The sequence below is a fragment of the Mesoplodon mirus genome (genome assembly GCF_964341445.2).
Source record: "Mesoplodon mirus genome assembly, chromosome: 8".
Classification (NCBI taxonomy): domain Eukaryota; kingdom Metazoa; phylum Chordata; class Mammalia; order Artiodactyla; family Ziphiidae; genus Mesoplodon; species Mesoplodon mirus.
In genome coordinates, this window is record NC_138984.1 from 48,811,577 (window position 1) to 48,836,915 (window position 25,339).

The 25,339-nt window shown below is 35.3% G+C and overlaps 1 protein-coding gene across 1 annotated transcript in view; it reads right to left on the reverse strand.

Annotated features, from left to right (window-relative positions):
* The window catches only part of FSIP2 (fibrous sheath interacting protein 2), a gene marked incomplete at both ends in the record, with an annotated part of 114,188 nt that overhangs the window by 21,558 nt on the left and 67,291 nt on the right, over positions 1-25,339 (reverse strand). Inside the window, 3 exons of the mRNA XM_082630421.1 lie at positions 1,602-11,068; positions 12,921-21,927; positions 23,505-23,541. Of these exons, the coding sequence (XP_082486547.1) occupies positions 1,602-11,068; positions 12,921-21,927; positions 23,505-23,541 (18,511 nt within the window). The remainder of the gene's footprint in view (positions 1-1,601; positions 11,069-12,920; positions 21,928-23,504; positions 23,542-25,339) is intronic.

A 25,339-nucleotide genomic window follows, 5' to 3' on the forward strand; every position in this document is an offset into this window, starting at 1 on the left:
ATGGCTTTGGAATTTGTGACTATATATGGTTTTCATATGTACATGCCTGGGGTGTTGGGAATTTATGGTATCTCAAAACAGAAAATAAAGCCCTTGGGTGAGGCCAACAAGTGTCTAGGTTCGCTGATCTAATCTACTGTTCTTTAGTTTCTTCTCTTGTCCCTATGCAGGAGAGTGGTACTCAGATTGGTACAAATCATATGTCTTATCAGAGTTGTCTAGGTCTGCTTCTTTGTGTTTTATTTTGAGGATGGATTTTCTGCCCCTTAAGAGGACAGCGGTAATTATTTTGGTTTAAATATTCCCATCCTGCTTTCCTGTGGTCTATAAATGACTTAATGAAAGAGAACTGGTAACTACAAGTAAGATTTGTGACAGAAAATTCTACAGATAATTAAAAACTGCTTTTGACTAATGTTATTCTATAGTCTGTTCAACAAATTTTACTCCTAAGGGGTTACTTATGTATGAATGAAGACTACCAAATAATATGCTAATGCAAACGATGAGAATCGATGTGGAAGGATAAATTTTAGGGTTTGAAAGGACTGCCATCTGGTTCAAAAAATTTAGGGAAAAGAAGATTAAATTAGTATGTCAGCCCATAATAATCTCAGTATTTGAGTATGAAAGCACAAAGTGCCAATTAATATATTTAACAGCCCTGAGACCTAGTTCAATGGGTTGCAGGATAGTGCTGAAGAAAATTTACTTCAAGTTTATGCTCCAGGGAGAATAGTTCTATAAAACTTTGCTCATTGTCCAGGCCACAGATTATACCCCTAAGCACACTCAGTACTCTTATGAGTGAATACCATCAGTAGAAGAGGCTCTGATAAAAATCAAAATGTGTAGTAGATCAGTGTAACTATTGGCCAGACCACCCTTTGTCCTCAGCGGTATAGTTTCCTTGTAACAAGGACATCATTTTGTCATTTTAAAGTCTCAATTAGTTTAATATATTTGGGGCCTAAGTATGGAGCTGCAGGGCAGAGCTAGGGACTAAAGCATAAGGAAACAGGTTCATAAATATGGCAGCATTAAAGCAGCTAAATCTAGAACAAGGATAGAAGAAGAAAGAAACTTGACACTTCTTGAGAGTATAGAAGAACTTGAGGAAGGCTAATATAATTAAAGTGAAATAATAAGAAACAAGTATAACCTAAAAGTTTATAGAGTAATAGTAATCAGAGTAGTCTGATGTGTGTTGATGAATGTTTTTAAAAGTAAAAAGAGTAGTATTACTCCTGTAGAGTCTTAGGTTTGAGAAATCTATTTTAGATAGTTTTATCATTATAATTTCAGTCAGCCTGATTTTACTGTTAAGGGTATGTCCCTATATTCCCATTATTTTTTTTAAAGTCAGTTTAAACTCATTGTCTTAGGAAAACTAGCCTGAGACCTTTAGAGTGAGCCACAGAGCTGATATGGCAAGTCCCAGTAAGTCATATAACTATACGAATGAACTCGTGCAACCAATTTTCCTATTGGGCTAGGCAATAACAACAACAACAACAAATACATTCCCATATACCTATTTGAGGAAGGGAATCACAGAACAACCATGGCTCACTTTTTTTTTCTATTGCTTTTTCACTTACCTCAAAGGGTTTTACATTGAGTCGTCCCGTCTTATTCAATGAGGTACGTCTTTCTCTCTTTAACTGTCCTACAGTAGATGTGTCTGAGGAATAACTTCTACTTACTGATGCTCTTCTCAGTTCTGCTATGTTATGTCCAGTGTTTTTTAAACATTCCACCTTAAGTTTCTCAAGAGGTTGAGTTTTTACAGAAATTACTGCTAAATGTTCTGAGATAATGTTTGGATCTATTTTGAGTGGTTTATTCCCAACATGTGGAACTATTTTAATTGTAGAGTCCTCTACAATTGGATCTTTATTTGACTCTTCTTTATCTAAGTCAGGGATCACTTTAGCATGCTCTTGTGCCTTTTGAACAATTCTGTTAACGTCTAGATCTCCGAAGAGACCAGCATTTGAATTCTTTGGACTAACTGTATCTAAGGGAAAATTTGAAACTTCATTAATAATTAAACTGGCCACTTTTTTAGGGAAAACTCCATTTGTACTTTTTATATCATAATAAAGATCTTTATGGGTTCCAGGTTGTTGTAGTACATTACTATAAATAGAATCAATAACCTGAGAAATCATTTCTATACTTTCTGGATTTAAAAAGTGTTCTTCAGAATCAGTAGCAGCAAGATTAATATTACTCTTAGAAATTTCAGCTGTCACAGATTTTGTCAGTTGAGATGCAATTTTATTTAACTCAGGCTTTGATAAGTTTTTTGCATGTTTGCTTGAGGCACTTGGCAACCTTACTATTTTAGCCAAGAACAAAGCCAATCCTTCCTCTAAAAACGTGGCATCTAACACACAACTTTTTTTGGATGAAGACTTTTCCTGGGACTTAAATTCATCAATCATTTTGATCACTTTTTCCGTAATTTTGATAGCTTCCAGAGCTAATTCTGAACTTGATAATTTTTCCTCTACTTGAGGTTGAAATTTAGAATTGGAAATTTCTTTCACCAATAAAAAACCTATTATATCAGAGAGGATATTACTCTTACCCATTAAATCTTTAAATATAGAAATGTGTGAGCCAGCGTGCTTTAAAATACTGGTATAAACAGAATTAACTACTTTTTCAATGGTTTCATTGTCAGCTAAAGGTACAGTAGGCAATTCCTTCGCTGGTGATACTTTAATCTTACTTTTGGAGATAAATTCTTGTATTGAATTTAATATTTTTGAGATCATTTTTTGAATTTCAGTTTCTAGGGATTTGGGTCTTTCATTATCTACTTTTGGAAACATAGATAAAAGCTTCAATAAAAATTTTACAGCAATTTCTTCTATTATGCTATAAGGCAGTATACGAGCATGTGATGGTGGAGGCTGGGGAACATCAGCAGTTTGGATAACATCTTTAAGAATATTTTCAACAACATTGTCAACTTCTGCACACTGATATGGAGTTAGCTCTCCAGAAAAGTAGTTCTGCAACTGATTGCCAGTCACTTCTTGTAGAATTAAGTCAACCATGGTTTCTGAAAGAATTCTACATCCACTGGCTGCACAATTTTGTATAATCTCTTGTGATCCAAACTGTGATAAGAGATTATTATAGAGCGACTGAACCACTAATTGAATAATTTCATCATCATTGGGATGTAAGGATTCCACATACTGTATAATCATATTTTCATTTTTGGAGATCTCTGTTGTAACTGTAGTTAATAACTTCATTTGAAGGAAATCTAGTTCTGTGAACCAGTTGCCCTCAGATGTTTCTGCTTCGGTGTTGGATACTGTTGGGAAAATTTTAGATGAAAGAGCATAAATCACATTCTCTAAGAATTCATGAGGCAGCATGATGGTATATGGCAATGATGTTTGACATTCTTTGCTGGCTGTTTGAGCCACCTTTTGGACCTTTTTAACAACATCCTTAGTTTCCAGAGGCAAACATGATGAAGGTGGAAACTCATCACACGATATCAAATTTAGCTTATGTTGAAAAATTTCACTTATCATTGCACTAGTTAGTCGTCTTGCTAAATTTCCCCCATTACTCTTTATATTCTTACAAATGGAGTCTTGAGATTTATATTCCTTCAAAATATTGCACACAGAGGAGTGAACAACTTTGTTGACCAATGTTTTATCAATTGATATTTTATCTAGGAAAAGTATCTTACTTGAAGAGGGTTTTTCAGTCATTTTATGCATATTATCCACAGTTATTTTCTTGACGTTGGATGGTGCTTTATCTATATTTGATTCTTTATGACTGGGAGGTTCTTTAGGAACTGATGACACTTTATCTACGGGTAGAAAAAACTGATTTTCCTTATCTGGCCTAAATACCTTAATTTGAGCATCTGAAAACTCCTTCAACAGTGAATCAATAAGTCTCATAGCGGTGTCATAGAGTTCAGCTTGATTTTCATCATCACTTACATTTTGACATCTATCATATGTTTGTGTTTCTGGTGAGGAAGAAAAGACCAATTTGTTAACCATTTCAGTGATAACATCTTCTAAAAATTTAGCAGGAAAAATTGCAGGTTCACTTTTTGGTGGGTACTGAGGACTGTCTGATTTACTAGGTTCCTTTTTAATATCCTTAACTTTTATTTTCTCTTTTTCTCTTTTTTCCCCTCTCTCTTTCTCTTTCTCCCTCTCTTTTTCTATTTCTCTTGCTTTCTCTTTTTCCTTTTTCTCTTTGGCAGGGAGATTTTTGTTAATTGACAGGTATAAATCCTTTGTTGAAATGGACTGTGCAAAATCCTTGCCAACCTCTTGAACTAGAGGCAATGATATATAACTTGGGAGACTTTGTCGTTTTGAATCATCTGCTGATTTTTGAGAATGATCTATTCCTAAGATATTATCATAAATATTTTCAATGACATTTTGAATACATTTATAATCTGAGCACTGTCCTTCTTTTATATCTATTTGAGCTGGAGAGTCTTTCCTCTCCTCATCATTTGGCTTTTGGGCAACTGTTTTCTCTGTTGTTGTCTTTGTATTTCTTGCTTTGGTTGTCAAAGAAGCTAACTGAAAGGGCTTGTCTTTTTTTAATGAATTTTCTCTTGTTTTGTCCATCTCCTTCTCAATGTCTATTGCAAAATCTTGTCCAAGTATTTCCTTTTCACATTCTGTACCATCAGTAGCTACTAGAAATTGTGTGTGTACCTCCTTACCTTGCCCCACCTTATTTGAAGGTGATATGCTTTTCTTCTCAATTTCATTATTTTTAAGTGTTCCCTTCAAATACGGCTCCTGTTTATCTTTACTTTTCACACTAGTAGTTGGAGAAGTAACTTCTGATACATTATATTTTTGAATTGGAATTCCCATTTTATTTTCATTCTCTTTCTTTTTATTTGCCACATCTGCAGCTGACTCTGATAACAGGTTAAACATATTGCTTTTCATAAATCTAGTTACAGAGGTAACTATTGGATCTTGGATGTCACCTTTTTTCATTGATGTCTCCTTAGTTTTGAAACTTTTCTTTTTACTCATTGCACCTCTATCTATTTCCAAAGTGTCCAACACATTTTTCTGGTCTGAGGTTAGAGATGTGTGTTTATATGATTGTTCTGGTAAAGTAAGTTGGTTCCCTTTTAAGCATCTGTTTATCTGTGTAGAGGTTTTCTGTGGAAGGTGTTTAACCCTTTGGGTGATGTTATCTGGATTTAGAAATGAATAGAAGGTGGAAGACCAGTCTCCTGAAAAAAGTGGTTGAATCTTGAAAGCAGAGATGGCCTTCTGGGCTGAAGCAGCAATCATATCTGTAACAATGTTATTTTTATCATCCTTCTGAATAGCATTAGATCCATACTTTCCTATGAACTGATCATACACAAAATTGGATATCTTATCAACTGTCTCTTTATCAATTGGTGGAAAAGAAAAAATTTCTTCAGCATTTGGTAGAACTTTAATTTCACTTTTCCTAAATTCTCCTATCAGAGAGTTTGCAAATTTTATAGCCAAGCTCACAATGTCTGGCTCTGGTGTTTCTTTTTTCTTAGAATCTTCAGTAGTACTTGGAAGAGAGTAAAACCTGTGAACAAGGTCAACAATTGCATCTTCCAAAAATGTAGCTGAATATAGAGAAAGCTGTCTCTTTTCTTTACCAGGTTTAGTATGTACAGAGACATGGTCATAATTAGATAAGTTATTGGAAGATGATTCTTCACCATGTAAAAATGGCCTCAGATGATGATCCATGATTTCCTTCATAATGAAGCCAGCTATTTTACTAGGAAATGAGCCTCCTTTTTTGTCTGCATCTTTCTGGACTTCAGCTTGAAATTCAGATTTTTTCAAAATATTATTACATATAGAGTAAACCAAATTCTCAATCACTTCTAATTGCATACTCTCTGCATTCTCCTCTGCCGTACCAAGAAGGATCTCATGTTCAGAAATTTCTTTGATAATTTCATCAGTTAATTTTGATGCTGCATCCACAAACTCATAATCTGGTGAAACCTCTTCCTCTTGTAGTTCACTTTCAGTGTCAGTTGAAAGGAAGATACGCACTAGAAGCTTGTAAACCATGTCTTCTAAAAGAGAATGTGACAGCACAGTAATACATAATGGCAAGGCATGGCTATCTCTCATGATGACATTGAGTACATTTCTGATGATTTTATCAGCTTGAGGGGAAGAGTAGGAAGAAGATACTAATTCTCCTGAAACTAATGACTGCACCTGATAATCATAAATTTCTTCCAAAAGCAAATTATATATTTTTCTCCCAAAACAAGCTGTGTCACTTTGTATAGCCCTATATATTTGAATCAGAGATTTATATTCATTTAATATTTTTTCATAAATTAGGTTGACTGTTTTTTTAACCATTTCTTTATATCCTTCTGAAAAACACATATCATCATCAAGGTTATCTGAAACTAAAATCTCCGATGTGGTGAACTCCAGAACAATTGATTTTACTGATGTTGTAACAATGCCAGTAATTTTGTCTTTTACTGTATCTGGGTTTTCAGCAGCCAAGACATTATGTGAAAATGCATAAAGAAGTTTACATAAAAGTTCAGAAATTACTTCCTCCCAAAAGACAGCTGAATTCACAATGAAAGACAACTCCTTTTGTTTAGGATCTACTACTTTCTGTTTGTAAGTTTGATCAACTGCGGCTGAAAGGAGAGTTTTATCTCCAGATAAAAATAACTGAAGATGATGGTTAAAGATTCCTTTTATTATAAAACTTGCTATTTTTGAAACAGGTATATTACTTATATCTTTTTTATCTTTTGTAAGAGACTGGAATATATTTGAATAGGAAAGATCAGCATAAATGGAATTAACCATGGATTGGATATCTTTTTCTGAAATCATACTATGTTTTTCATTCCCATATTTAATAATACATATTGAATGTTTTGAAATTATTGACATGATTTCATTTATTAGTTTTATTACTGTATTACTTAAGTCTGATTGAGAAGTATTTGGGTGTTCTGTACTGGAGGCCAATGGACTCATCTGAGATATAAGCTGAGACACAATTTTTTCCAAATGAGTATGTGATAACATAGTAGTATATATTGTTGAAGCCTGTCTTTGGAATCTTGATTTAGTAATGTCACATTGAACTTTCTTTATCAAAATATCAGTACTAAGTTTGGATTGTGATCCAAATGGAAATTTTTCTATAAGATTTGGATGAATTTGGAAATCAAAGGTTTCGGCTAAGATGGTTTTAGTTATCCTTGCAGCCAGTGTCTTTGTGTCATTTAGAAAATCTTTATCAGGCATCATATCCATTTCATATGCTTGCACAACTTTGCTGTACACCATGTCAATAATGTTTTTGACTACACCTCTCTCCACTGGAGGCAAACATAAATTTTCCTCAGCATTCTCTAAAATGCTAACTTGGGCTTTTGAGAATTCCTCTGTTATGAACTGTATGAGTTTTTCAGCTTTATCAAACAGTTCATCTTCTGAATCTGTTACTGATTTTGTTTGTACAATGTCTAACACCCTGTGGAATATCTTGCTTAAAACCCCAGAAATCACACCTTCCAAAAAAGTTGAGGAATAAACACTGGCATAAAACCACTGCCTTTTCTCATCACCAAAATATGTATATGATGAAGAAGGTAATGACTTTCTGTCCACAAATAGCTGAAGATGTTGTTGACAGATATGTTTAATGATAAAACCTGCTATTCTGTCAATAAAAACATCATTACTGCTTGTGATATTTTGCTCAACTGATTCTTGAGACGCAGAGTTTGAAATATTTTTGAATACTGAGTCCACAAGGTGCTGAACATTGTCTTCTGAATAAACAAACTTGGTTTCTTCATCTTTTGAAAATCGAATTTCATGTTGGGAAATTTTCTTCCTAATATCACTGATTATATTTGAAGCAATTTCATTGAAATTAACTTTTGATCTATCTTTTGGAGTTTCTCTGTTTGCAACAATGCTAGATGCAGAAGGGAAAATTCTAGATAATAGTATTCTGATCATGTCTTCTAAAAATGTGTATGGCAGCAAGGTGTTATATGGAGATAAACTCTGACTTGGCTTGGTAGACCTACTGATGTTACTAAGAACATCTTGAGTGATATTCTCAGTTGTTGAAATAAAATATGAAGACGACAAATCCCCAGAAAACAGTGGATGAAGAAGGTAATTTGAAATAGCTGCTACAACTAAGTTGGTAATTTTTTCCACAAAAATATCGCTGTCTTCAGACTCTTTATCAACCTCAGGTTCCAATACATGCTGTTTTAAAACATTTCTATAAACTGAGGTGACGAGTTCATCCACAATATCTGTATCTTCAGAGGGGTAAGACTGTTCTTTGTCATTATATAGAATGTGAACTTTAGCTTTGTCAAAATGGTTATTTACTGAACTTACTATTTTTTGAGTCATGTTTTCCAGCTCAATTTCAGTGTTATGCTTTGGACTGAAAATTTTTGATAAAACTCTGGCAACAATTTCCCCTACAAATGTCTTAGGGTAAATACCTGAGGGTGATGGTGTCTGGGGTCTGTGTGACTCTATGACTTCACTGAGAACCTGTTTAACCATATTTGATATTGTATCTAATGGAGTCTTTGGACGAGGTAAACCTTCTCCACACAAAAATCGTTGAAGATGATTTTCAATAATCTCTTGGATAATAAAACTGGCTATTTGGTCAACCATAATTGGGCTTCTGCTGACTATACTTTTCTGTATTGAAAGAAGAGAGTCAGATGTTTGCATAATATTTCTATAAACAGAATCCACCATCTTCTGGAGGTTTTTTCCTGTACATAGATATTGATTATCATATATAGTGAACCAAATTTTATGTTTTGAAATGGTTGATATAACCTTATTTATTATACAGGTAGATGTTTCATTAAAATCTGAACTCATGAAATATTTTTTTCCCAAAGAGGACGCCTTACTGGGTGGAGGAATGAGTTGAGATAAAAGTCTTCTGGTGATATCTTCTAAAAATGAGTGTGATAACATGGTGCTATAGCCTGCTGAAGACCTAGCTTGGGAAGTAAATTCTCTCAGGTTGTTTTGAAGTTTCTGTAATATAATTTCAGCATTGAGAGGGTAGTATGAATTATGTAAGGGCTTTCCCCTGAAGCAAGATGGGAGCTGGTAGTCCAAAATCTCTAATAATATGCTATTCGTTATTTGTTCTGCTATTGAAGTACTGTCACATGCCAGATTACTACCACAGGTCATTTTCAACTTATATTGCTGTAAAACATAATAATAAACTGAGTCAACAATCCTACTAAAAGTTTCTTTATAGATTGGTGGAAAACACAGCCTTTCTTCAGAATTCCGTAAAACAGTGACCCTTGCCTTATTAAACTCATTCACTACATTGTTGACAAATAATGCATTCATCTCATTGAGGTGGGCGTCAGTGATATTTTCACTTTTGCCCCACAGTGAAATAGAGAGGTTAAAAAACAGTTCTGAAATTATGTCCTCTAAAAATGTGGCTGAATAAACACCCATATTCATATCTCCTGGACATAGCTTATTATGGATGGCTATTGTATCCATATCCTTTGTTCCCTGTCTTTTAAGAGGTGACACATTAGCAAAATTTACTGAATACTTCTTGCCAAATGGTGCTTGTATTTTGGAGTTAACGACACTGAGATTATTCAGGGGTCCTGTCAAAGCATTGCCATCATAACTCGTGAGTCCTAAAGAACCTTTACCTTGTCCTAATTCTGTTAACTCTGGCCTTTTTGTTTTTATGAAACTAGACTGTATTTCTCTCGTTCCATACTTCAAATGCTTGTTTGCAAAAGGTGGACTTTGGGGGAGTTGTATACTGTGACATAATTTATCCATCAATGATTTAACCAAGCTGTGGGAAAGAACAGTAAGAATAGAGTCTGATGACAGTAAATCTTGATCCATTTCTGCCAGATTTTCCAAAACGTCTGACATATAATCCCCTTGAAATTGTTCACAGTCCATCGTTCTCTTACAATAATCAAATTCTTCATCTTGTACACTTTGAAGTATTTTTAAAAGTTGACATTCTTCTGCTGATATCTCTTCAGAAAGAGGGCTATTATCAAGAAAGTGAGAGTTTGTGCATTTTTCTAAAAGTGTTCTAATAAGTTTCTCACACACAACATTGAGAAGGAAAACTGATTTGGGGGTAAGCCCTAAGTTATTTCCAAGTATGTTATTACATTGCCGATCATTTGATGATGAGAAAAATATTCTTGCTTTTTTATCAGTATCCATAGCCTCATCTGGCTGTTCATCTGGTAAAAATAAATCCAAAACAATACTGAAAACTTTGTTGACTACTTCTTTGGATTCATGAGTTTTTAGGCTACCAGCCAGACTATCTAACTTATGGGCCAGATAACTTAATTTATTTTTTTGAATGATATGATCAGTTTTGTGAGTAGATAATTCCCAGTCTCTGGAAGCTTTCTGTCTTTGCATGGTATTTTTTTTGTTGCAAATGGGCACACCGTTGCTTCTAAGCATGGAAAATGGTCTATTTCTTCCACTGTTTTCCAGGTGATGATTTAACCCTATTTCTTTGGACAGTACATGAATCACACCTAGTAAGAGATCCTGAAAGAGACCATCAAAGTCAGCAGCAGCTACTCCTGGGCAGCAAATGTACTTTCTTTTTAACGAAAACATTTGCTGTGCAGTGTCAGTCTCTATGATGTTACTATTTAAAAGAATTTCAGCAATGATTTCAGAAATACTTAAAGCAAGTTCTCCAATAGAAATTGACCTACTCTCAAACACTTGAGAATCAATTGAAATAATTGTGTTAAATGCTGCATGGGAATCTTTCTCCTTTTCTCTGCTATCTGTGGTGCAATCAGAAATGCTTGAAATTAAATGGCAAATGACGGACTCAGTGAGATGTTCACAAAATTGACAAAGCGAAGAATCATTGTATATGCTTCTTAGAGGCTGTTTTGATTCATAGTTTTTTCTTGACAGTGGGGAAACAATAGACACCTCCTCACTGGAAACTTAAAAAAGAAAACATTACCATTTTAGCATGCATTAAGGGACATATGGAAAATTCTATATATTGGTAGTTATTTACATATGAATTTCACCTTTGGAACACCTCACTAAAGAAAAAGAAAAATCTAGTCAAGAAAGATATTGGGTTTTCTTCAGATACTTATGTTCCCACTTGTGGAATCTTAGTTTTAGCCATAAAGTTGAGAAAATAACCCTGAAGAATTCAAATCTCTAAGTCTAGTGCTGATACCTGTCTTGCTTAGATGGGTTAAGGTGCTTGAAGAAGCTGGAAATCCTGGGGCAGAGAAATGATTTCCAAGTGTGGTGTTACATCTTAACATGTCTGCAGTGATCTCTAGAAACTTCATATAATTATTTTAAAAATATTTTTAGTCAAACATATAATGTTATGTATTACTTTTAGGAAGCTAAAGAGTTGTGTTGCAATAACAACTTGACTGAAATAAAAGTGTGCTCACTTCAGAAAGGTTAGGGATGGACTGTAACATCAGCAGTACTTTAACCCCTAGATTAGTTTGTCACAAAGATGATGGGCCAACCCAGCCAGGCACAGGACTGTATTCTGCTATTCAACAGAGTACTGCAAATCATATACCTACTTGGTATGGCCGATTTCTTGGAGTGGTAGCCAGAGCTACATACTCTTTTTCACAAAACTTCCTCAGAATGTAATAACCTATTATACCTCTGCATGTGGAATCAGGCAAGACTCAGTGGAGAGGGGAGGCTTTAAGCTGAACTTTGACAGCTAGACAGGTTGTGGCCATGTTGAGATGAAGGGAGGGAGGAAAGAGTGTTCCATGTGGAAAGAACATGAGTGAAATCGCTGGAAGGCCCCGGACATGTCTGGGAATAGAGAAGAGATATGATAGAAAGAGCCAAATACCAGTGGGAGGGAATCATGGATCTTCTCTTCTTTGCTTTGTTTTTCTTATTCTCTAAGTTCAATTAGGCTATGCTTAAAGAAATTCTACTTATAAGCTTGCAATTGCAGACACACAACCGTCCACCTTGAAATCATACCAGTTTTAAGTATAGGAAATGGCCTCATTGTGCAGGTACGTAGGACTGATAGTTTGTGTTCTGCAGTTTGAATGATGGGCAAGTGATGTATCTGGACTGGTAACGTAGCAACTAATTATTGGCAACTAGAATTACTGATCCAGTTCAAGGCTATAATAGATTATTAGATTGAATTTTATGAACTTTCCAATAATAGGTTTTCACATATGAAAGTAGCTATCACATATGGTTCAACCTCTAGCATATACAGATAAGCATTTTTAAAAAGGGAATGAAAAAATATTGTTAAATATATGTTTAGAGTATTATACTTAAAAGGAATTTAATAACACTGGAATACAAGCAAAATAAGATGTTTAACACTACTGTTCTTATACACTGTAACTAATAATAGCAACGACTTCAACTGTACACATTAAAGTTGAATCACAACCTTCAGTTACCTGTACATTTGGTATGATTATAAAGAAGTCATACATGAGAACTTTAAAAGATCTTTGGAACTCGTACCTCATGTTCAACCAAAATCCCCTGCTTTAATAAAGTCACATTTTCTCTCATCTGCAGATATGGAAAATTGAGAGACAGACCTTTTCGGATTCAAACCATATGAATGTTTACTTTTTTTTTTTTTTTAGTATCCTGATATATTAAGAAGTAATTAAATACCCTCCTTCTAAGGCTGTTTTCAGAAAAACAGTAAATGAAGCTTCTTGGACTGGATATCTTTTAAATATATCTATTTTTTCTAAATTATGCCCACTTTTAAATATATCTATTTTTTTCTAAATTATGCCCACCCTTGCTTACCTCTAGTTTCAAAGTTCTTGAAATATGTGACCACAGATGTGGTGACATGTCTTGCTACCAAATGAATTTCATTTGGACCCAGTTCATGATCAGCAAAAGCAATGACTTCAACTTCCTTCAGAGTCTTTATCTTCAGGTAACTCTTATTTTCCCGTTTTTGCATTAAAGAAAAATCTCCCCTGCTGGCTTCAGGTTTTTTATTTTCTTCTTCAGGTATACAACTGCTTCTTTTATCCCACATTCTATGCAAGCTTTTCTCCTCATTCTTTTGACCATATATTACAGACAAAGGGTTTTGCTTTGATATGAAAAATGGTTTCATTGTTTCTGTGCTCTCATTAATGTGTGGTTGACTTGGAAAGCCGTAGCTTGACAGCACAGTACTGACAATATTTTCTGCGGCTAAACAAATTTTGAGTGGAGAGACAGTTGTCTGAATTTGGTTTGGCTCAACAACTGGTTTGGAGATCTCATAATGAAACACTCTTGGATTTTCACCTTTTCTCATTTCCATGAATGACATGACTTGCTGTAATGCTGTTTCTGTGGATTCATTTGCTTTCTTTAATGGTTTTTGTAAGACACTCCCTTCAGGGAGGGAGCTATTTCCTTTCATAGCTTGAGCAAAATAGCCCAAGTCAGATTCCTTTGGGCTAAAGTCTTGTACTTTGTTTCTAGAGCATGATGGTATGTTTTCTGAATCAGGCCTTTCCATTGGCTCTGAGCTTCTAATTGTGTCTTCTACAGAGGCTCTGGAATATAAGGGTAAATTTGATGAAGACTTATACTTTTTTTTCTTATCTTCCTCTGAATAAAACCCTAAACCTGGTACACTGCTTTGTGGAGGATGATTCCCGAATCTTACTTCCTTTGACATGGGCATTTTCGTATTAGTTGCTAATTCAACCTGATTAACAATGTAGGTATTTTCTACTCCTTGGAACAAACTTTCCTTTGGAAGGTTTTTGATCAGAGACTCGGTGAAATGAGTACACTGGTCCATCAGTGTACCAATGATCTCACTTGCTGCAATATTTTCTTTCAATATGCTAATTGAAGATGGTTCTGCTTGGCTAATTTCTTTGTCCAGATTGCTCTTAATTATACCAAGCATGTCGCTGACAATATTAATGGCATATGTAAGTAACTCTGAATGGAATGAATGAACCTGTAGAAGGGTATTCTGCACATTTTCCTTGGAAATGACAGTACTTGACTTGGATTCATCAGAAAACTTTTTTAGTGGTTGTAATTTTGGCAACATCTTTTTGCTTAATAGTCTCTGTTGGACAGGAAAAAGGTTTTCTACAGGCATTTTCACTACTTCAGAAAACTCATATTTAGAGATATATTTAAACTGTAAGTCTACAAATGACTCTAACAGGTTTAAAACCCTTTCTACAATTTCTCGAACAATTTGGTTGCTAGAGCCCAAAAGACTTTGGTCTTCAGTTTTAGTGTGATATATTGGTTCATTACTGAGGCTGTCCTTGGTTAGAAAACCATATTTATTTTTAGTAGTAATGTGTTCTTTCCTACTTGCTGGAGTTTCTTTACCACGTGGAGTGGGCATTTGGGATAAAAGGCACAGCTGTAATTTTTCAAATAGCATTTCAACAATTTCCCTTCCAAACATATTAATTTGTGCTTTGGTGTCTTCAGCTCTCATAGAAGCTCCCTTAAAACTACTATGAAACCTGTTTTCACAATCCTCAAGATGTGGCAACTTTAAAAGTGAAAAAGAATATTCTAATTCTTTTGCTTTTATTGAAATTTCAGTTAAACCATTTTCAGCTATCATCAAGAGCTTACATTTTTCATTTTCCATGTCATTTGATTCTGCTTGCCATTTGTCAAACATTTTTTTAAATATACCTTCTTTAGGAAAAATCTGTTCTAACTGTGAAGAAACATTTTCCAAGTAAAAACGTGCTTGTGGTTTGGCAAGATACTCTGCACCTTTATTCCCCTGTGAAAGTTTGGGATCATCCAGATGATAGAATATGATAGGATTAGCCAAATTTTGGTTATTTGTAGCATATAATCCTTGCAAAACCGTACTAACTATTTTATTTGCTGCCATGATTTGATCGGATGGTAAAGCTTTATCACTTACCATTGCTCTAATTTGCGTCACCTTTTCAAATTCTTTAACAGTTGTTTTCAGGATATTACTTATTATATCCTTGGCATACATTTTTAGTTCTGAAGTAGGCAACTTCACTTCCAGTAAGTTTTTGGCATCTCCCATTGGTAGGATGTGTGGCAGCCCAATGGCAGTCTTGGACCAGATGTCTTTTGGAGTCTTCTCTCCAGGACCTAATTTAGTCTTGCTTTTGGCCTTAGTATAACTAGGTCCTAGGTGTGGTTTTGCTCTAAATTTAGGCAAAGGAGTAACTTCTGATCTTGCTTTTAAACTTGTTTTAAAACCTGGCTTAGGGTTGCCCTTAGGGCTCAGTTTAGAACTGTATAGACTTAGAGGTTGCAACTCAACAGAACAACCTTTTTGGGACAGGGCCTTTTCTAGATAAAGTGAGACAAAATTTGTGATCTTATTGAGAACCATTTGGACTAAATCCTTCCCCACTTTTAATGGTGAACATTGTAAAAAAGTTTTTTCCAATAGAGAGGCATTTTGACTGCCTGCATAAGGATAAACCTGTGGTAGCATATAGTTAGTGAGATTACTTCCTATTCCTGCTTTTGTAGCTTCTCTGATGCATGATGATTTCTTTGGTAAAATATTTTTGTCAGTTGCTTGTACTTTATTATTTTCATATAACGATGTCACAACTACAGAGTACATTCCCCCCAAAACGCTTTCAATTATGTCACTTGCTACACTGTTAATATGGGATTGAAAGAAGTTTTTTTGTGTTATGTCTAATGTTTTAATTTTAGAGCAAGACATAAAGTGGGGGATTTCATTAAATGAAGGCAAATGGCCTATGATTTCCATTATTCTTTGATACACTTTACTTAAAATTTCTTCCACTTCACTGAATAATGCAGTTCTTTCTTTTTGTTTTGATTCTTCATTTTTCGTAAATATTTCTTCTAGAACAATTCTCTGGCTTTCCCTTTCCGATGCCATTTGGTTTTGTTCTAATGGATATTTTGAAAACAGAGACAGTTTGGTTTGTGTTTCCTGAGCTCTTTGTCCCAGTGATATTTCATTTGATGCAGTTAGTTGTGAAAATAAGTTAGGATTGTCTTTTGAGTAAAAACCGATTTCCTTTACAGATCTTTTATTATATAATATCTTTAAGATACTGTTGACAATTTCACTCACAGTGGTGATTTCTTGGAATGAAATGTTTGGATATGGATGCATCTTTTGGATTTTGAGGTCTAGGTCATTTTTAATCAGCTTCAAAATGGCACTGGCAATTATGTCAGCATATTCCTTAAGACTAGCATGTGATAGATGAATTGTAGATCCAAGTTTTTCTCTGTAACTGGCAAAAGTGAAATCTGTGAGCTCTTCACTGAGAACAGTTTCATTTGATATTTTCAGAATATTCACATTTGATTCCACCTGGCTTGATTCACAAAAGATGCTGTCATCTCGTCTACAGTTTTCCAGTTCTGGGCTCAGACATGACTTTTCTTTAGGCTGGAAATCAAGAGTAATTAACAAATCCATTCTTTCTGTGGCGAATGATTCTAACCGATTGAAAATAGTTTTAGTAATGAAGTCAGCACTTTCCTCACATGGGTCAGGAACAGATTTCGTGGGGTCTTCTTTCTCTACTATGGTTATATGAGTATCATTAGCATAAGCTGATTTCAGATTTTTTGAAGATGGAAAATGCCCCGTTTTTCTTTCACTTTTTGACTCCATAAGAAGAGGCTGTTGATACTCTGCTTTTGGAAACATATCACAAAAGGTCAGGGGCAATCTTGTAGAAGTAGGATCCTTTGAATTTATGCTAAGTATGACAGAGCTGAGATTATGAAGAACACTATCTACTATATCATTGGATATCAAAATGACATCTGACTTAGGAACTGAAAAATTTGGAGGAATCTTATTTGCACCCTCAATGAACATTTCAGAATTTGCTCTGGAATTTTTGCCAGCTATGCTATATTTCAAAGCAGGTGTGGCAAATGTGAGATTATTCTGATACAGTATTTTTTCATAAATATCACATAAGATACTTTCAATGGTATCTTGTATTTGAAACTGAAGTACTTTTTGATACTCACCCTTAATAAACAGCTTTTCAATTATACCTTCTTGCTGATCTGAATTAATCTCTTTGTCAGAATTGTTTTTGTCACATTTTCCTTTAGATGATACAATATCTAACACTGTGTTAACAATCTGACTTGCAATACTTTCAGAAACCACAATGTTATGAGTTAAGAAAGAATTTTCCCTTTCTTTATCTAATTCATGTTTGATTCCTTGTAAAATTTTTCTGGCCACTTCTATTGCATATGTATTTAATTTATTCAAAGAGACTTGACATAATGAATTGGTCTTTTCTGACATAATATGATCCACTGAGCAACAGGAAAATTGATCATCAGAATACAAATCTTTGGCTGATAATGCTTTGCTTAATGTACTCTTATCCTGCTGAATAGGTAAAGCCATTGGAACTGTGAAGTTGATCTGGGGACAAAAGAGAGATTGTACTTTGGAAGTAGCAAAAGTTTCTAAGCTTGTTAATATTGCCTGTACAATATCTTCAACTATGTTTACTTTAGCCTGTGTGTCAACATTGAATCTGGAATGAAGAGTATATGGATTCTTGTTTGGCACAGTGATGGAGGGCTTTCCTCCTCCACTGGTGTGTTCATGAAAAGAAACATTTGTTGAAAAGGTGATGGTCTTATACCTGTTTTCGCTTGCATTTCTCCCTGTCATAGCAGCTGAATAAAGTTTATCAAACACAGTTCTAACAATATCACCTGCCACTATGGTTACATCTGCTTCAGACATTATCATTTTATCTATAAATTGAACAGATGTTTGAGCAACTGTCTCTTCAACATTGTGAGGGATGCCACTTAAATAGGAATGGGAGAGAGAAAGCACATTTAATTGACTGACCAAAGCACTTTGAAAAATTTCATTCAAAATATTTCTTATAATGGGAACAATTGGAGATTTCTGTGGTTCTTTGAGTTTCACTTCAATTTTGTTTAAGGTTCTTTCTAGAACACATTGTTGAAGAGAATCTGATTTAGTTTCTTCTCTAAGTGATCTTCTCTCTCCAATGAATTCTCTCTCTGTATTTGCAGCATCTTCTAGAAATGAATCTGATTCAACTCCACCAGGAAGAAAATTTCCATAGGTTGGCCTGTATCTATAAGCTTGAATGCCTCTCTCTTCAGTTTCAGTTTCATTAAGCATATCTGAGGATACTGCATCTAAAATTAAACTGACTATATTCTCAAGCATTTGTTTGTCAGGTGGTGGTGTTTCCATACTTGTCCTCAAATCTAATGAGTTCATATTTAATTCTGTTTGAATAGCTTTCAAAATAGCACTTGATACCTTCTTTGCATGCGTGTATAAAGCAGACTGCAATAGTTCTTCATGTGTGTCCGTGAAAACACTGGGACTTTCACATTCCAAGTCCATCTTACTGCTTTTTTTATTTCCATCATTGATAGACGCCTCCAGAGTTTCTAAATTTCCATTGGCAAACCCTTCTAGTTTAGCAAAAACCATATTAAGAATATCTGAAGCCACAGCTTTCAGTTTATTAGAATGAATTTCTTTTGTGCTCCCTGTTTTGGAAGACTTAGGAGCAATAGATTTTTCCTTGCTTTTAGTCATCTCTTTATTACTCTTCTGAACCATCCTGGAAACTATGCTGGAGATTATGTCAGTGCACTTGGCCATTTCCTCAACAATTGAAGTAAACGATAGGCTGTCAATATCAAGAGACTCTGAGACAGCTTTAAATCCTGAACTTACAGAACTACTATCCATGTCAACACTACATAATTTTGCAAGGATATATTCAAAAATTGTTGTGGAAATGAGCTGAACATTAGACTGCATTTCAGTGGCTGTTTGCTGATTCTCATTTGTCTTCTCTCTGCTTAGCTTACTACAAGATGGCTGACAGTAAGGGTGGATTCCTATGAGCTTGCATAACATTTCATAGAGTGTTTCCCCAATATTATCTAACACTTGCAATCTGGAATTCTCTTTGAGATCTTTTTCACTAATGACACTATGGAGAGCACATGGAGTAGCTAAAAATCTGTAAGAAGTTTTTTTGTCCTGTCCACTTGGCAAAATGTTCCCTTTATCAACATTATCAGATCTGCATGATGTCATAGGCTTTGGATTATCTGAAGGGAGTGAAATATTGCTTTGATCTGAATGTCCACTTGATAATATTTCACAAATGCAAGTTAATAATGGAGATGCCATAATGTCATCACTGAGATTTGAGACAAGAGATTCTAATTTATCAGTGTCAGTAAAAAATCCTTTACCTGTAAGGGATTTGGTATGGTCTGTTTCCCTAAGATTTAAGTTTTTCATATTGAGTTCCAGTTCATTCTGGATAGCATGCAAAACAATGTTTACCACTTTAGTTGTATAAGTACGAAGTTGAGATTGTAATGAAGATTGCTCTGCAAGTGAAGGTTTGAAGCCCATTTGCAATTTTGGACAAATAAATAACTTCAGCCTTTTAAAAACTGCATTAATGATCTTATCAGTAATGTCATCTATAGACTTAGGTTCACTTTCTTCAGATTTTAACAGGGAAGGCTTTGCAGGATCTACATCGAGTGAAGATAAATATTTCATTTTCTTTTCACTCTCGAACAATATTTTTAATGGCTTTTGATTTGGTGCTTCTTTGACCATGTGGAGAGTGTCAGGACTCTCTAGAGAAGTTTGATGAACTGATGATGAAATGGAACTTTTGGTGGTATTGGGAATGCAGCTTGCCTTATGAAGTGTATTTAATATAGCATCTGTTATTTCTTGAGCCACTGCACTAATTTCTGACACAGAAAACATCTGGTCCATCCATTCTTGATGTGACTGTACTTGAGGTTTTTCTGAAACAAGAACTGAAGCCTCTTTGCCAGTTTTACTGTCTAAATGGCCAGGAGGAATAGAAGATATGTCCTTGAGCATTTCCTTTAAAATACTTTTAACTATGTTTTCTGAAGCCTTTTGTATTTGATGCTTTTGATCTTGGCTGAAAAACAAAATGTCTTTATTTAAACAGGGATTTTCCTTTAAAATTTTATTCTTAAAAAATGGTAGCTCAGTCTTTAACCTCCGAACATGAAATGCAATTTTCCTTCTTGAAGAAGCAGGCTTTGTAGGTTGTTTGCTATTTCTTTTGTATTCAGGACAAGTGTTTCCTTTTGTAAACCAATGCTCAGGAATCTGTTCTTGTGATTTTGCTTTTTCATCTTTAAAAGATGAATCAAGCACATTTTCCACAGTTTTGTCTATTTCTTCATTATCATCTTCAGAATAAAGGACCATGCCAGGAACATTAATAGGTGGAAATGGTCTTCCACACCCAGGACCATTAGATAATCTAGTGCCAGTGAGTCCGCACTTTACTTCAGTGTCAGAAGGACTTCTCAGTCTAGAATGTCTACATTTTTGATTATCTGCTTGTACTGGTTCCTGATGTAACTGAGTAAAGATATCATCGAGCAGCTTAAGGAATACTACTGTTTCATCAGATAGAATAAGTCTCTCATTGTTAAGTTCGGTTTGTATATGTCCTAGTATAGTGCTGATTGCTTCCTCTATATAGCCAACCAAAGAGGACTGGGAAAAAATATTTGACATTAAATTTTGTATTTCTTCTTTAACAATTAAATTAGCTGCATCAAGTTCAGCACTACATTTCTTTTTGTTGGCTTTTATAAGGCGCATATATGTTGGGTCTGCCATATGTTGCTGATAGGAAAGTTTAGCTGAATCTTCCAGGTGAGGAAATTCATATTGCTTGCAAGATGCAAGAGTCATCAGCTTTTCTAAAATGGCATGCACCATATCCTCTGCAATATCACACATGGGTTCCACAGTATGAGGCAGTGAATCTATTAAAGGTTTTCCATATGATGGAGTGAGAGATTCTCCACTGGGTGTTAAGCTTGGTTTAATGTTGACTGACAAATCTTCTTGTGAAAATATCTGGATACATTTTTTCTGAACTGCAGACTGTAGCTTCTCAAGCATATTTTCCACGATCTCTGAAGCTACTGAGCAGATATCAGCATTAGAAACCAAGTCTCCTTTTTCAGGCTTACTTTGGTCAACAAAAACTTCAGCAGTAACAGAAGAGATAGAAGGAATGGCCTGTGTTAAATCAGACATTATTTCTTGAAAAATGCTTTCCAAAATCAATTTAGTTTCCCCTTTTAAGTGACATTTAAAGTTAACAAAAAAATTCTTTAAACTCTTCATTTCATTCATGGCTTTTGTTTTTTGATCAGAAAACAATGGACTCTCTAAGCCATCTGTTTCAGTGGTAGCATCCTTTGATTTTTTTGTACCATCTGTTTCAGTGGTAGCATCCTTTAATTTTTTTGTGCCCGTTTCAAATGATGCTAGAAGGTGACTATCAGATTTACAACTTCTGAACTTAGGGTATGTATATATCATGCTTGTTTTATTATATTTGAGTTCAGATGTTATAGATTGTTCTTTAATGTGATATGTTTTTCCCACAACTGTTCTTTCCACATGGGCAGATGGTGGTTTTAAAGGTGTGGTTGGTCGCCTTACTGATATGTCAATTGCAAATGCACAGGGCTCTCCCTGAAATGTTTTAGTTGTTGCAGATGTGTAGCTTCCATATGTAAACTCTTCACTGCATGTGCTACAAAAACTCAAACTATCTGAAGAGAGGATGGAGTCATCACACACTGGGTATGCATTATTTTTCAACCTTTCTTCATACTTTGTGATGGCTGGGTATAATATACTGGTCACTGTAGCCACAACCCAGGTCATTATATTCTGAATTATGCTATTCAGTTCCCCAGAAGTTACCTGGAAAGAGGCAAGCAGGAATGAAAAGAAAATCATGTTAACAACTTACTCTATTCTGGGACAGAGGATAACATTTAATTTTTTATGTGAAACAATGCATAACTTGATACCATCATCATAAAAAGAACACAGTGAAAGAAAATCTATTTAGAATTTCAAATTAATTTCAAGTTGGTTTATTCTGTGCTACAGTAAAATACTTTTTGTATAAGTTTCCATTTGACTCCCATTCCCTCAGAAGTTCCCCCCCACACAACATTTATTGCCAGGATAAATGAATTTCTGGTAAAAAAAAAAAAATCACTAACTTGCTATCCAGGCACATTACAGGCAAGTATTTTGGCAAGAAGAAACATGGTGTCTACAACCCAGCAAAAGTACTTTAAAATGAACCAGATTATTTCTAACAAAGCATTTCTCAAACAGATGCAGTCAAAACATTTGGGTGCCTTCAGAGGCATCTGTCTAGCTAAGATGTAAGGATGGAAAAGAAGCCATCTCTCCTCCCCTTCCCTGCTGCAGGGGTGAGCCTGTGATGTGTATATATGGAAATGACTACAGCTAATTGCTAAGAATCATTTGATAGGCAACAAAAAAGTTCATGCTTTACAGAGATTGAATGGCTTTGTATCCAACAAGAAAGTATCAGTGGAAACTGTCTTAAGAAGGCTGAGAAAAGGTGATGCACTGAGGGAACAAATGAATCTAGATTGAAGACAAGGGCAATCTAGAACTGAGTCTCAAAGAGTCAGGAGGGCTGAGCAAGAATAGGTGTTGAAGAATCCCTCATTTTGAGCTGGAAATAAGAACTTAGGGACCAGATTTGAATGACAGTTTCCTTAGTGGTCAGTGGTGCTGTCCTACATTTAAACTGGACCAACAGTAGAAACAAAATCTATCTATCTGTTTCTATATACCTCAAATTATATACTGAAAAGAAATATTTTTTTAATTTATTTATTTTTGGCTGCATTGAATGAGCCAAAACTTTGAATCAAAGTTTTCATTTTGCTATATATTCTATGAATTGAGTCCATGTGAAAAAAGTATGTCAGAATATATGCTGTTTTCAAACCTCTCTCTCTTTCCTAACTGGTCTGACTGGATCCAGAATTAGGCCTTATAAAAATACCCTCTTATCCAAGTCTCAGCTCATAGGTGACCAGGTCCTTTTTATGTGACTGGGGTGCTTCCCACCAAACTGGCTAGAGACAAACCCAGGCATCCCAACTCATCAGCCAAGTCTGTGAAGTGATTTTGTTAATGGCTTCCCATGACAGACTGGTTTTATGATTATTTGATGGCTAGGTCCCTTAATGACCCTTCCCTGACTTCCTGCTCATCCCCATGAGACATCTTCCTGAAGAGCCAAAATTATGTTTTGATGAGAACTTTAGACTACTGTAAAATCTAAGAATTAACTTAAAGTAAACGTATAAAAGAAGAAAGAAAGGGCAAAGAGGGACACTAATATCAATAAATGATTACTCAGTTTGATTCATAGTTTTTTTCCTATTATGACACATACAAGAGTATTGTTAATATGCTGCTTTATCAATGAGTTTTATGATACATACTTTTTCTTTCAAGCAGTTTTGTAGGAGATTCTGTTGTCTGTAAAGTCAAGAAAGGTTGATGATTTAATTATTACTTAGGGTCAAGAATTTATATAGCTTTTTACAAAACTTCTAATCAGTGAATCAGTTTCTTCTCTTTATATCTAAGAGATTTTTAAAAGAAGTTCAAAAGAATAAACTTTTTTATTGTCCACCCCCACCACCTATTTCTCTTCCTTCTTTGATTTTGACCCACATGATTTATTACTCAAAGGAGTAGAATTGTGGCTGCTGCATAAAAAAATATGTCTATTTGAAAATTCCGATTCTGACCCATGTTAACCATTCCTGCTTTGAGGTTCTCTGGGGAAGGACACAGACCTGGAGGGAGACAGTGAGCTAGTCCTTTCTGTTTGCTAAAAGGCAGCATGAGTTAGCAAGACAATCTGACCAGAGCTTCTGGATAATCCTTAATTTACCCTTTCAAATCCCATAGTCCTACCCACACTCTCCTCAAACAGTAGTAAGGAATTAAGTGGTGACTATTTAATAACTATGGGTTAAAATCATAAATTTCTAGCCATATTAAATACCAATTTAGATGTAGCCCTTTTCTATGTATGACAATATTCTATCATGTGTTCTAATTAGATTTTTTATCATGATACTAATGAAATAAACAACATAGTTTTCTGAATTGTAAAAATTAACTCAATGAAAAATATAGAATAACATACATTTAATAAAACAAGATCTAAGACTTTAGTTCTGATTTATTTTTGTATATTTCAGATATTTATTTTCATAAATTTCAACATAGGCCCTTTGCTTATCTTCTTCCTGCTTTCTTAAGAGAAAATTGATATACCTTTTTTACTTTTTCTAGGCCTGTACTTTACATTATAAAATTAGACACTGAGTTTGTGTTTTGCAGTGATGAGAGCTGGGATCCTGCTCCAATAGCAGCGAGCATCACTGACCTGTGAAGAAGACCACACGCAGAGGAAACAAGCTTGGACTGAAATCAGTGATAGCTTACTCATCAACTGTGTTCTCCCAAGATCTCAGAAGAACATGTATACAGTTAAATGGGTTCCTTCAGAAGGTTGGCAAGATGGCCGAGTAGAAGGATTTGATCTCACCTTCTCTCATGAAAACACCAAAAACACAACTAATGGCTGAACAACCATTGACAGAAAAGACTGGAACCTATCAAAAGAGATATTCTACATCTAAAGGCAAAGAATAAGCCACAGAAAGATGGTAGAAGGGGTGCTTTCATAATATAATCAAATCCCATACCCCCCAGGTTGGCAACCCACAAACTGGAAACTAATTATATCACAGAGGTTCTCCCACAGGACTGAGAGTTCTGAGTCACACATCAGGTTCCCCAGCCTGGGGGTTTGGCATCAGGAGGAGGAGCCCCCAGAGCATTTGGTTTGAAGGCTAGTGGGGCTTGAGTGCAGGAGCTCCATTGGACTGGGGGAAACAGAGACTTCACTCTTGGAGGGTGCACACAAGGTTTCATGTGCACAGGGACCCAGGGCAAAGCAGTGACTCTGTAGGAACCTGGGCCAGACCTATCTGCGGGTCTTGGAGTGTCTCCTGGGGGTCAGCTGTGGCCCACTCGGGGGCAAGAATGCTGGTGGCAGAGACCACTGGGAAAATTCCTCAGCATGAGCTCTCCCAAAGGTCACCACTTTGGCACTGAGACCTGGCCCCACCCATTAGCCTGCAGGTTCAAGTGCTGGGATGCCTGAGGCCATAAAACCAACAGGATGGGAATACAGTCCTACCCATCAACAGACAGGCTGGCTAAAGTGCTCCTGAGCCCCTTGACACAGGCCTGTCCA